Genomic DNA, 14,225 nt, shown 5'->3' with positions numbered 1-14,225 from the left:
AGGCAAGGACTTCTGCTCTTTTGTTGTTTTATGGTTGTTTATAAGCCCTTCATTCCTTTCTGCCTCTCTGGAGGTCTGGAGTACCCTAAACTTGATGCCATCTGAGACTCCACTAATACTTTCTCAGTGTCCTACATCCTTACCAATAGTTGGCCTGTCTGGATTCCCATTTTTGTGTAGATTCTAGACTCTGAGTACTTGGGGTTATTTTCTTTACAGCTTAATAATGCATTTGAAAAATTTTGCTTGTTTTAATCCAAGATATTCAGTTGTTTTGAAATAGATGGTGATTCAGTGTATTAGTCTGCCATTCTGTCAGAAATAGAAATCTTCCAGGCATTACTTTTTCTGTAAAATAGAATAAACTTTTGGTTCATCTTGCATGAATTTTTATTGCCGTATACTCAGAATATGGTGTTCTTTTCCAGCCTGTGTTGCTTTTCCTTTTTTGAGATTTCTCTGAATTCCTTAATTCTAAAGCAGTTACTATTTCTGAACAGAGAACATTGAGTGTTACTGAGTATGATGTCTTTAATAATAAATTTAAATACATAGAAGATTTTTCTACATAGTTGACATTGACCTTTGGTAAAAGCCAGTGGCAAAACTTTCAACAGTATTTTTGAGGCAATTTAATATTCCTTTATTTAAGCATAGAACTTAGATTACCTTGAAAAATTAATGTAGAGAGTTTTCCCTTCATCTTTTGTTTAAATCTTTTCTGTATTCAGCCAACCTTCCATCGGAAACAGAATAAAGTTAAACTTGGAATCAGGAATGGGGACACTTTGCTTATTAGTAGAAGAACTGTGTCCTTAAATCTAGAGAGTCAAGAAGAAAAGATAGATGACCTCAGTGCCCCAAAATAAACACTGAATTTTCCCTTAAAAGAAACTTTGGATTGATTTATCTCCTCTGTTGAGATCCCATAGTTCCATATAGTAGAAATGGGCAGTTGATTTCTTGGAACAAATGTAAATGTAACTATTTGGCCTAGGGATATGGATGTCCATTGAGGCAGTTCATATTTGATGGGTGATCAAATCCTGATTTCTATGGTCAGTAGACTCAGGTGTCACTAATCTTGTGGGCCAGTTAAAGCATTGAAAAGATGTTATGCAAAAGTTTTAAATATACATAGGTCATAATTTAAATGTGTCATTCTCTTATTTGTCTTTTCAGCCGATCCTGAGGCAAAAGAAACATTTTAATTCATTGCACATTCCAAAAGCCTTGCAAAAGGCCTTGCCATTTAAGAATAAGCCCAAGACGCAAGCAAAGGCAGGCAAGGTGCCTAAGGACAGGATGAGACCAGCAGTTATACGTGAGCCTCATGAGAGGAAGGTACTGTTGACCAACTTATTGCATGTTTCCTTTAGAGATGAAAGTAGTGTTCTTCATAGCACAGTTAGCATTTCTACTGCGTTCTCTGTCTTCATTAGGAAAGATAAGGGCTAGACTCATTCATGGCCTTAGTTGGAGGAAGGTCCAGAGTCCATTTTTCCATCTTTTGATTCATTATGCTCTGCCTTATGTATTTGAATGGGGAGTAATAGATACACAGCTGGTTAACCACTCTGCCTTATCTAGTTGCACATAGTATCCGGAGAGTAATTAACAGAGATGGTTAATCACTCGCATCTGTATGTCCAAGCCATTTGTGATTTCCTAGTTCAGGATGCTTTTCATTCAATTAACATTCATTTGAGTTATGGATTGAATCTAGTTTCAATACTGTGGGCCCATATGTTGAGGCCTCTGAAATGTAGGTCTCATGCCATAACTGTAAGATTGATCTAGGCTCCCTGGGTTTTGTCTTTGTCAGATCCTTGCACTGCTAGATGCTCTGAGCACAGTGCACAGTCAGAAGATGAAGAAGGCTAAGGAACAGCGGCATCTGCACAATAAAGAGCATGTCAAAATGAAGCAGAAGGAGGAAGAGGAAAAGCTGAAGCGACAGAAGGACCTTAGGAAGAAGCTCTTCCGAATTCAGGGTCAAAAGGAAAGAAGAAATCAGAAGTCTAGTCTGAAAGGGGCTGAGAACAATTGAAGTGATATTTCAGAATGGATTGACCATCCTTTGGATCTGTACAGGTTGATGGCTTCAAATCTTATAGTTCATAAACAACAAGAGACAGGAACCCAAGAGAGAACTCTTAATTGAATATATCACCCAGACTGTGCCTTTAATAGGAGAAATGGAGAAGACTGTGAGACTATGCTGGTAGGACATGTGTACCCTCTTAGCATCCAGTTATATAGAGATTTAAAGCATTGTCACTTATTGGCACATGAACTGTCTCACTTTCTTATATCTGTCTCAATTTAATTATTTTGTGCTACAGAAAATATTAAAATATTTTTCTGTTGATTTTGATTTAATAGTTTTCATTAGGTATGAATGCCTGAGAGTTGCTTGTGAATAAATAATAGCTTACTTCTCTTCATGATAAGTCTTCCAGGAGGGGAAAAATATATATATTTAAATTTTCAGCTTTAGTGTAAACATTTTAGAGAAGGGTGTGTGATTTGTTTTTGAGTTTTGGGTTTTTATTGTTTTGTTTGTTGTATTCTTTGGTCATTGACCCTAATGGACATTTCATATCTTATTTAATATATTTTTACACATTGGTATTATAACCAAGTAACAATAGATGTATCTTTTTGTTTTAGACAAGGTACATATAGAGAATAAGGAAATGGAATATGCTGGTGAAGCTTCTTGTACTGTGCTTATGCATTACACTGCCTAACTGTATTTCCTTTCTTAATTGAACTTATTGATGTAATTGTGTGTGTGTGTGCTATTATATATGATATATATTATACAACATGTAGGTATAATCATGTGTGACCTAATCCTATATAGTGTATCATAGAGTCACATACTATATGTACTTTGCCCATTGTCCTTCAATGGTAACATTTTGCAGAAATTACAGTTGGGATATTGACATTGATACAATCCACTGATTTTATTCAGATTTTCCCAGTTTATACTGTAAGTGTGTGTATAAATATGGGACATTTTTTACAAGTTTCCATATCTTTGCATAGGGGTCATGCTCATTTTCTCTGTATTGATCCAGTTTTAGTGTGTATGCTGCTGATGTGAGTACCATGTTGCCTTTGAAAACATGTGGGCCAAAGAAAATTCACCAGGGGCCAATTACTGAATTTTCTGGTAGGATTGTGAATAATTGGCTTAGTCTGGTAGGTTCTATGAGAGCCTACAGCTGTTAGTGGGAAAGTGCTGGGTCTTTTTTCTTCATAATAATGTGATGGTATCAAAATAAGTTCTAATGTTATGTAACTAAAAAGAACCAATAAAATTAAAAAATAAGTGATAGAACTGTGAAAATCCTGCCAACACTGGGTCAACGTGGAAAACAACAGTTGGGATGAGCCCAGACCCTTCTGAGGAACTCTAGTTGTATATTTTTCTCTTTTCCTGAGGAGCAATTGGAAATGTCAGCGTGCTAATAAAATACTTTAACTTCTGTTGTGTTACATGGCATAATCCATTTTTAAAATATGAAGCTATAATTCAATTAAAATATACAAAACTCTCTAAGCCATACCATGTTTTTCAATTAAGTAGCTTACAGGTCATCCAGAGTAGGCAAAACCTGGCTTTAAAAGTGTCTCATACAAGTAAATTTGTTCAGAATGAGAATTGCAAGTAATATATATAATTGTTTAGTCTCTAATATTTTAACCAAAACAGAGAGATTCTTCAGCCATAGAGAAGTAAAGGAATGTTTAAACAGAGTTGGAGGTAATTGTCTTAAGATAATATTTGTGAGTATAATATCTGTTAATATTAAAAATCTTGACATCATATTTGGAGAACAAAAGAAATTTAAAGTTCACATATCAAGAATATTTAAAACTTAAGAAATCTCTCAGACTGGAGTCGTGGCTCCATGGTGTGCAGCATTTGCCTAGTGTGTGTGAGGCACTGGGTTCGAATGTTAGCACCACATAAATAAATAAAATAAAGGTTCATCGACAACTAAAGAAAAAATTTTAAAAAAAAGAAAGAAAGAAAGAAACCTCTCCTGTCTGAAAGTTACTGTAGCATATTTAGAATGTTTACTGGTTATGATACCAGCAGGCTCAGTCAATAAGATATACATGTGCATAATTTTTGTAACTGAAGTCTGCATCCATTTTACAGGAACATAGTATAACCAAGTGGGGACTAGCATGGGAGAGTTTTAAAATTACTTTTCATTACTAATACTTTAGTCACTGGATACCATTAGAGTATTTTTTATAAAAGGAAAATTCTATCAGAATATAAGTTCCATCAGAGTTGAAACTGGGTTGTTTACTTTCTTAGCACTTAGAGTTAAGCCTAAATAAAATAAGTTCTTAATAAACAAACATCTGCTTGGAATGATGAAGGAGGGATATTCCAGATAACTGAAGATGCTCTGTAGAGAGTATGCACTCACTTTCTAAACTATCGTAAAGAATTTTTTATAGAAACCTTTCTCAGTTGCATTAAGCTTTATAAATTATAAATACATATAGTATCTTTTTGTTATAAGATACTGCATTTGACAAAAATTGGAAATTGAGGTAAACCACTCATTTTTATACCTATCTTTTTACTATGCACATGTGACTGTAGTTTTGGGGTATTTTTTTTTTTTAAAACTGATACTGGCCTGAAGTATATATAACATTCCATGCCATTAAAATATTCTTATTAAACTGTTAGTATCTTTGGGTTCCTCTCAGTGTAAAATGCAGATGTTTCTTTTTAAACACATGAATTTGTTTAAAGCAAACACTGGGCCACTGTGGCAAGTCTGGGAGACATCTGAGAGGTACCATCCCTCAAAAATAGGCTCCTCTTAATTTGAAACTGCTATAATACTATTTTTGGTGACATACCACCATTTTCAGAAATAAATGTTTGCATGAAGAAAAACACACAGTCTGTAATTCAATTTCTTGGAGGCTTCAGAGTAAAAATTGATAAATAAAATCCATATGAAGAAAGACTTTTTGAAGTCTTCAAAGTATAAAGGTCTTGTCACATAACCATCACTACAATCAAGATGGAAAAGAGTCACATCACTGAAAAGTATTCCCTCTTGCTGTGTAGTCCTACTAACTGATGTGTTTTTTGTCATATAACTTTTGTGAGTGAAAACAGTATGTAGTCTCCTGTAACTGGCTACTTCCACTAAACATAATACCTTCAAGATGCATCCCAATTGTTTTTTGTATGAATGGTGTGTTCCTTTTGGTTGCTGAATAGTATCCACCTGTATAGAGATAACTGTTGTTTACCCATTTACCAATGGACAGACAATACAGTTGTTTCCAGACTTGGGTAATTATGAATATATGCACAGTATATATTTTTGTAGAGTCTTTTGTGTAAACATAATTTTTTATTACCCCAGGGTAAATACTTGGGAGTAGGACTTTTAGAACTGTCTTACTGTTTTCCAGAGTGTGCTGTATCATTTTGCACTCCTACCAGTAATGAATGAGAGAGTTCAAGGCTGCTTCTTCACCAATACTTGGTATTACCAGCAGCTTTTCTTAGCTATTCTAGTGTGTATCTCACTGTGGTTTTAATTTGCATTCCATAATAACTAATAATGTTGAGCATCTTTTCATGTTTCCACTAGTGTCCTCTCTGGCAAAGTTTATGTTCAAAGCTTTTTGCCCACTTTTAATTTGAATCATTTTCCAACTTGACTGAGAATGAGTTTTTTTCTTATAGTGCTTAAGGATTGAACCCAGGCCCTTGTGCATACCAGGCAAGTTCTCTACCACTGAACTACAACCCTGACCCCTTGAGAGTTCTTTATATAACCCCCTTTTTTAAATTTTTTGTTCTATTTAGTTATATATGACAGCAGAATACATTTTGATTCATTGTACACAAATGGAGTACAACTTTTCATTTCTCTAATTGTACACGATGTAGTCAGACCATTCATGTAATCATTCGTGTACATAGGGTATTGATATTTGTCTCATTCTGCCATCTTTCCTCCCCCTCCCCCTCATTTCCCTCTACACAGTTCAACGTTAGAATATACCCTTTGTAGGTTATGTGATTTGCAAATATTTTCTCCCAACATGTAGTTCCCAAGCTAGTTTTTTTTATTATGATAAGCCTAATTTATTTTTGCTTCTGAACTCATTTCCTACCCTCAAATCATGAAGATTCTCTCCTGTTTTCTTCTAAAACTTTGTATGTATATACTCAACTATGTATGCATATGCAAATTATGCATACCAAATAAGGAGGAAATACTCAAGACAGTTACAGCCTTTGGTTCTGTAACTGGTCACATTGTCATATGACTACCTTCTTCCAGTTCCCATTCTGTGTTCCCTTTCCTTCCACAAACTAGAGCTGGTCATGATTCTTTACTGGTTACCAGACTTGAGCCTTTTTTCCTGATAGCCCTGAACCATTACAATCCTGCATTGGTTTTGGTTTACTGTTTTTCTAGATAGAAGGAGTTCTACTGGCTTCCACCTTGGCTTTTCCCACCATCATAGCCTTCACTCTATAAGGATCCAATGTGGGAGTTCTGCCAGTTGCTGTGTATACCTACTCCAATTATGCATTGAAATAACCACAAGATGGGTTTATCTACTGTGAGACAGATCTTGAGCTAAAGCTCATTTGTCAGCAGACCTTCATAAGCCCTGACCAGAGGTAGGGGCACAGTAACATTTTGGGTCTCCTGAAGTTAGTAAGTTCAGGACTAGTGTCCAATAGTCCCCCAAAGGTCTGATTGTTTGCTTTTCTCTAAAGCACAGTTACCCTGGTAAATGGCCATAGGTAAAGGGTTATGGAAAATAGTATTGCTATAAGACAGCACCCCAAGGAAAACAGACAGTGTGACTTTTTTGGAGGAGGAAGGGGAAATTAGCCAAACATTAAACCTCTCCCAGTACATCCTTTCCCAATAACAATGGGTCCTGAATGCTGGGCTCTGGACGAGGGGGAACCTATTGCAAATTAGTCTTAAATGGAGGCACAGTAAATATTGAAACTCTGGGAAATAATGAATCCCAGAGAAAAAAGCAGTGGGCAAGATTTGAGTACTCATCCCATGGGATCTAGACTCCTATCTCTCTAGATGACAATGAGTTTTAACCTGCACAACTAGCCCGACTGTCCAAACTGCACTTCGCAGTCTCCAATGAAACTAAAACCCAGACTCCTGTAACACGGGGGCCATCTCCATACCCAGAAAATGAGCCCTCTGGTGCCTGATGGATGAACCTTGCTGCAGAATAAAGGAAAATTTGCTAATCCGAGGTTCTCTTCCCATCTCCTACCTCTGTCATTTGTGGACCATGAGATAATAGGTCCCCCTGGGAAAGACAGATTTAACAGTATAGACTTGACATCTGCTATGGCCTGAATGTAGATGTCCCCTCAAAATTAATATGTTAAGATCTAAATTCCAATGCACTAGTAGTAAGAGGTAGGGACTTTAAGAAGCAATTAAGTCATGAAGGTAGCACCTTCATGAATGGGATTAGAACCCTTATAAAAGAAGTAGAAGGGAGCTGACCTTCCCCCTCACCATGTGAGTGTGCAGCAAGAGGAGCAGCTATGAAGTAGAGAGTGAGCCTTTACCAGATGCTAAATTTTCTGGGACCTTAATCATGGGTTTCTATTATTCATAAATTACTCAATCTGAAATATTTTGCTATATTAGCAGGAACAGACTGATGCAGTCTCCCTTCAGTCAAAGGGTATTGGGGTCTAAATGGAAGCTCAAGTTTGGGAATTGAATACTTGTGACTCTTTGTTTTTATTCAGGTTGTACTTTTGTTTGCTTGACCTAGAGCATTTCTGCTTAGATCAAGAAAGAATTTAATAAGCTTCCTATTTCACCTCTAGGGATGGGACACAATGATCAACTAGGCAATACCGTAAGTCTGCATGAGTCACACTGTTCTGATCACTGCTTTGACTGTTTGTTACAGTGACCATGCCTACCTTGCCTTTGGCAGTTAAGTACTGCCACTTGTTCTGTTGATAGCCCAGGATCCAATTACTGTCATTGTATTTGGGCTTTCCAACTCAATGACTGCAGTTTCCAACATCAAGTCTGACTTAAGGAGAATAGCAATCACAGAACTCTTCAAGGATGACAAGGCTCTTCTCACAAATTTTCAGTCACAGGGAATCATGTCTTCTAGACCTTCTGTGTGGGGATGGGTAGGTCTTAAACAACACATCTACTCTAACATCCAAATCTCCCTAAGCCTTTGAATCCCTTCTTTTACATTAAACCATAACATGTCTAGCATTTTCAACTAACTCTCCCAAGCTGCAATATTACATGCAGAATCTCCACCAAGTGAGCACAAATTCAACTTATCTAACTCTGTTTCTTCCATCACTATCCCGCAGTCTTAGTATCTATTCCTATGCACATTTCCTGATTGTAAAATTAGAAAGCTCCAGTAGTTCTTTTGAATTGTAGTTTACCCCCTTCCTTTAGGGGCCCGCTAGACCTGAATTTATTTATAGGTCTAGAAGCAAATAGGAATAGTGGAGGTGGGTCCTGAGGAGACAGCACTGTCTTGTATGCAGCCACCTCAGGGGCTGACATTATTACATTTTCCTCATGCAATGTATGGCCGGTGCCCCCAAACGAGGGTAGGGAAGCCTATTCTATTGGCAAAGGAGACTCATCAGAATTTAGGACTTAATGTTCCCAGCTTCATCAGAATCTTCCCACACATCCATTTCCATTCCAATTGTCAAGACCCCATTCCTTCCCAACCAATGTCCTAACCTTAACAGTAGACACCCATGCTGTAAGCTGAGTTTAACTTCATTAAATTCAGCCATTCACTGGATAAGATTCTGAGTTTGATTTTCAGCAATCTTAGTCCTATGCTGCAGGAATTAAGGGTCTGCAGGAGGGAAAATGAGATTTTCATATTATTTGTATGACACGATCTGAGGATTTGAATCTGAGCTTATTCATCTTTTCATTTCCCCCATTTTGTCCAGTGACAATTGAAGAAATCAGCTGATCTCTTTATATTCATTAGTTTTAAAAAATATTTCAAAGTAATAGTATACATGTGTAATCCAGATCCTTGCTTTTTACAAGTAATGAATTAGGAATATCCAAGTGATGTTTTGTGTATTTCTATAGCTAGATCATGCCATGGACTATCAGTGTTCTCTTGCTACTGGAAATAGTTATTATAGTATACCTAATCACATTAGAGACAATTTTAGAAACCCCAGAGCCTATTCAGAAAACTCATTCTCAACATTCTGTTCCTTTAGACCCATTCTTGGGTGTGCCTACCTTGCCTGGATCACAGTTCTACCTGTCAGAAAAGAAGGTGTCTGGGCCTACAGGGGATTGGGAAATAGGAAATGAATTAAGGAATAAAGGGAGTTTCTTGCACTCTGGGTTTTAGAAGGAGCCTTTTTCATGCTCTCCAGCCAGACCTGAAGGCTTCTTCCAAGCTGTTTGCACCAGTATCCATGTTCAGGTTCAGACTGCCATGAGCACAGGCTGGGAGATCTCAGGGAAGGGAAAAGGGTAAAACTTAATGGCCGCTCTGTGATAATTTGGATTATGGTCTTTTAAAATACCTGCCATTATTTGATGTTAAAAGTCTTCCAATAGTTTCTCCATGCTTACTGGCCTATTTCTATAATAGCATTTAGTGAAAACTGCAAGGTGAAATGTGCTTAGTCTGTTTCCCCTAAACTGAAATTCTCCTCATTTAGTTTCATCAAAATGAATACCTATGAATGAGATCCTTTGGTCATTTAAAAATGTTTATTTAAATAAATAAAGATTCATATGAAGTTGCAAATAAATGTGTAGCAAGGTTCTTGTGCCCTTTTCCCAGCTTTCCCTAATGCTAACATCTGACATAACTAAATAGGAAAATCAAGAAATTGACATTGGTACAACCCCCAGAGTTTATTCAGATTTAATGAGTTAGTGCTGTACTCATTTTTGTGTATACATGAATAATTCTATATAGTCTTATGTGTATAGTTTGGTGTACCTACCACCATAATCATGATACATTTATCACCAGAAGGTTTCTTCACATCATTTTATAGCCACATGACCCTCACCTCCACCTTCTTTAACCCCTAGAATATACTAATCTACTTTCCAGCTGAATAATTATGCTATTTTACAAGTATTCTATATGTGGAATCACGTACTATGTATTCTTCTAAAATTGACTTTTTTCACAGCATAATTTCCTTCAGCTTTGCTGCTGTATATATCATTAGTTCCTTTTATTAATTTGGGGTAATGCCCATAATATGGATATACTACTGTTTGACTATTTGCCATTGAATGACACCTCAGTAATTTCCAGTTTTTCAAGGCTACAAATAAAGGTGCTTTGAACATTTGCATATAAGATTCTGTGTAAAAGTAAGTTTTCACTTCTCTGGTATAAATACCTAAGGTTGTATTTTCTAGGTCATTCAATAAGCCCAATTTTAGTTTTACAAGGAGCCACCAAACCTTCTCCAGAATGGCTTACCATTTTACATTCTCAAGAGCAATGTGTGAGTGCTGCAGTTTCTCTGCATACTTGCCAGAATTTGATGTTATCACTTTTTTAAAGTCTTTCTAATAGATGTGTAGTAATATCTCACAGTGGTTTTAAATTGCATTTTCCTAATGCCTAATGATGTTGAACATTCTTTCATGTGTTTATTTGCCATATGAATATCCTCTTTGGCCAAGTATCTGTTCATGTCTTTTATACATGTTTAAGTTGGAATTCTTATTTAATGTTGTTATGAGAGTTCTGTATTCTAGAGATAAGTTCTCCATCAGATATGTGATTTGTAGCTATTTTCTCTCATCTATAATTTTTCTTTTCATCATCCTAACAGGATCTTTGGCCGAGCAAAAAAAAAATTTTAATAAAACCCAATGTATTGATTTTTCCTTCAATGAGTTTTACTATAGATGCAAAGTCTAAGAACTCTGCCTAGCTCCTGGTCTTGAAAGATTTTGTCCTGTTTTTTTTTTGTTTTTTTTTTTTTTTTGTTTTGTCTTGTTTTGTTGTTTTGTTTTGTTTTTTCCTGAATGTATACTTATAACATTTAAATCCATAACCCTTGAATTAAATATAAAATGTGAAGATTAGGTCAGGGTTTGTCTTTTCCCTGTGCAGTGTGAGTTTTTGAGCAGTACTTGTTGAAAAGCCTCTTTTCTACTGATTTGCTGTTGCCTTTTTGTAAAAAATTTAGCATATTTCCTTGTCTCTTTCTGTGTTCTCTGCTTTGTACCATTGATCAATGTGTCTATCACTACCCCGGTGCTACACTGAATTGATTACTATATGGAGTAAGCTTTTAATATTGGCTAGAGTGAGTCTGTTTTGTTTTTTTTTTTTTAACAGCAGGAGTCGGAACCATCTTTTTTCACCAGCCCGCGGCCCCCAGCTGGCAGGATGAGAGCAGACTGCAAGTCTACACTCCTCGACCCCCTCCAAGGGCTAGAGTACACCTTAATAGTCCAAAACCACATTGTCATCAGTGGCTGTTGCTATGATTCAGAACCACGAACAAACATCATGAGATCTAGAATCATAAGCGGAAGGGGAAGTGGGTCAAAATAACCCTAGTTGAGTACAAGTTAAAGAATGGTTACTAATGTCTGGACAATCATTCTCTGACAGGGTACACTGCCCAAGAAAAATGGGAACCAAAAAGAGGACAATTTTACATTGTATAATAACAAAAACATGTGCATTTCCAAGCAAGGTGTGCTAAGCAGGATCAGGATGGCAGAGGCAGAGTTTCCTCATGGGAGTCGCATTTTTTACATGACAAGGAGTCTCAGGGTAAAATGGAGTCTGGTCATTGCCCATAAAACCTGACCCATAAGTCTGCCAGCAGCTGGCGGGTGGACTCAGCTGGCTCCAGCCTGGACTGCTAGACCGCCTGCGGAGTTTGGCCTTACCACACTTCCACAGTCACGTGAGCAGATGCCCAACAACGGACCTCTCTGGCATACACTGGGCACACACATCCAGTTGGCTCCATTTCTCTGGGGCGCCCGACTAATTCACAACGCTAATGAAAACTGGCCTCTGCGTCCACACCTTCACGCATAGAGCAGCCCATTCCCATCCCTTTGAAAACCAGGAGCAGAGCTTGGGGCTGTGGAAGCCCAGGAGGGGACAATGCAGATCCATCCGCAGGTCTAACTGAAACAGAGGTGCAGATAGAAACCCCGTGGGGTGATTTTGCCTCCCACCAGGGGCCTTTGGCAATGTCTGAAGACAGTTTGGAGTGTGGTGACTGAGGAGGGTTTTACAGGGGTCTGGGAGCCGAAGTCAGGGACGCTGCTCAACCTCCCGGCATGCACAGGACAGTCCTGCGACTGACTTGTGCACGTGAGACATCCCAGGGCCAAGGTCGAGAGACTCTGGGTTTGGAACCATCATGGAAATCAACTTGTGTCATACAAGGACGATTGTACCCACATCAGAAAGGAGCCCTCCAGAGGCCACGGGAACCTGTTTGAGGGAGCACAAGAGCAGGCCTGGGGGGCAGGGGCAGTTTGGGGAAAGGCATTACGCATGTCTTTCAGAGGTCAGCCCTAACCTGGAAGCAGAGCAGACAGACAGCACAGGGCACCTGACTCTCTAGCTAAATATGGGAATCTGAGAGCAGTTCAGCGTGAGGCCAGTGCAGCTTGGCTGCCTCAGATGCACTAGCGAGTGGTCTGCTACCAGCAAGAGGCTGAAAAGAGGCCAACAGCAGATCCACCCAATAGCGTGAGTGCAGGGCAGATCCTGGGCGGCACAGACTGAGACAGAAATGGACTTTACAGCGAGTGCCCTTGGGCGTCGCTGAAGACTGTCGTCCCTTCTTTCATTTTTTTAATCCTTCCTTCAGCAAAAAGTTTAGTGCTGTATTAGTTGCCTGCGGCTGTGTAACAAATCACCATAAACGTGGTGGTTCAGACAACATGAATGTGTATCTGATGGTGCAGGAGGCAGGAACCCACAACAAGCCGCCCTGGCGCTGGAAGTGCTTCCTTCTCGAGCTCTGGGTAGGGTCTGCTTCCTCGTTTTCTGGCCACCAGAGTCTCTTTGCATTTCTTGGCTCTTGGATCCTTCTCATGTCACATCTCTTTCTCCCACTATTTAAAAAAATTTTTAAATTTTTATTTTTACTTTTACAGACTGCATTTTGATTCATTGTACACAAATGGGGTACAACTTTTCATTTCTATGGTTGTGCACAATGTAGATTCACACTATTCATGTAATCATACATGTACATAGGGTAATAATGTCTCAGTCTACTATTTTTCCTTCCCCAACCCCTCCTACCCCATTTTCCTCTACACCATTCAAAGTTCCTTCATTCTTCTCTTTGCTCCCCCTGCCACTACCCCACCCCCTCCGTTATGTATCATCATCCACTTATCAGAGAAAACATTCAGCTTTTGGTTCTTTGATTTGACTTATTTCACTTAGCATGATATTCTACAACTCCATTTCCAGCAAATGCCATAATTTTTCTTCTTTATGGCTGAGTAATATTCCATTGTGTATATATATATACCACAGTTTCTTTATCCATTCATCAATTGAGGGGCTATCCATTCCACAATCTAGCTATTGTGAATTGAGCAGCTGTGAACATTGATGTGGCTGCATCACTGTAATATGCTGATTTTAAGTCCTTTGGGTATAAACTGAGGAGTGGAATAGCTGGGTCAAGTTTTTGAGGAATCTCCATACTGCTTTTCAGAGTGGTTGCACCAATTTGCAACTCTACCAGCAATGTACGAGTGTGCCTTTTCCCCCACATCCACACCAACACTTATTATTGCTTGCATTCTTGATAATAGCCATTCTAATTGAAATTAGATGAAATCTTAGGGTGGTTTTAATTTGCATTTCTCTAATTACTAGAGATGATAATCACTTTTTCATGTATTTATCGATCACCTGTGTATCTTCTTCTGTGAAGTGTCTGCCCAGTTTCTTAGTTCATTTATTGATTGGGTTCTTTGTATTTTTGGTGTAAAGTTTTTTGAGTTCTTTATAAATTTTGGAGATTAGTGCTTTGTCTGAAGTGTGTGTGGAAAAAATTTTCTCCCACTCTGTAGGCTCTCTAGTCACATTGTTGATTGTTTCCCTTGCTGAGAAAAAGCTTTTTAGTTTGAATCCATTCCACTTATTGATTC

At 38.1% G+C, this 14,225-nt stretch overlaps 1 protein-coding gene across 2 annotated transcripts in view; it reads left to right on the top strand.

Moving 5' to 3' along the window:
* Positions 1-3,046, top strand: part of BMS1 (BMS1 ribosome biogenesis factor) — a 61,934-nt gene extending 58,888 nt beyond the window's left edge. For both annotated transcript variants that reach the window (XM_079136815.1, XM_079136814.1), the window contains exons 22-23: positions 1,183-1,344; positions 1,826-3,046. In XM_079136815.1, coding sequence (XP_078992941.1) covers positions 1,183-1,344; positions 1,826-2,050 — 387 coding nt within the window. In that variant the 3' untranslated portion in view covers positions 2,051-3,046. The remainder of the gene's footprint in view (positions 1-1,182; positions 1,345-1,825) is intronic.
* The last annotated feature ends 11,179 nt before the right edge of the window (positions 3,047-14,225 follow it).

The sequence above is a fragment of the Sciurus vulgaris genome (assembly GCF_902686455.1).
Source record: "Sciurus vulgaris genome assembly, chromosome: 4".
Classification (NCBI taxonomy): domain Eukaryota; kingdom Metazoa; phylum Chordata; class Mammalia; order Rodentia; family Sciuridae; genus Sciurus; species Sciurus vulgaris.
Note: the sequence above shows the minus strand (reverse complement) of the source record. Positions and strands in the feature narration are given on the sequence as shown.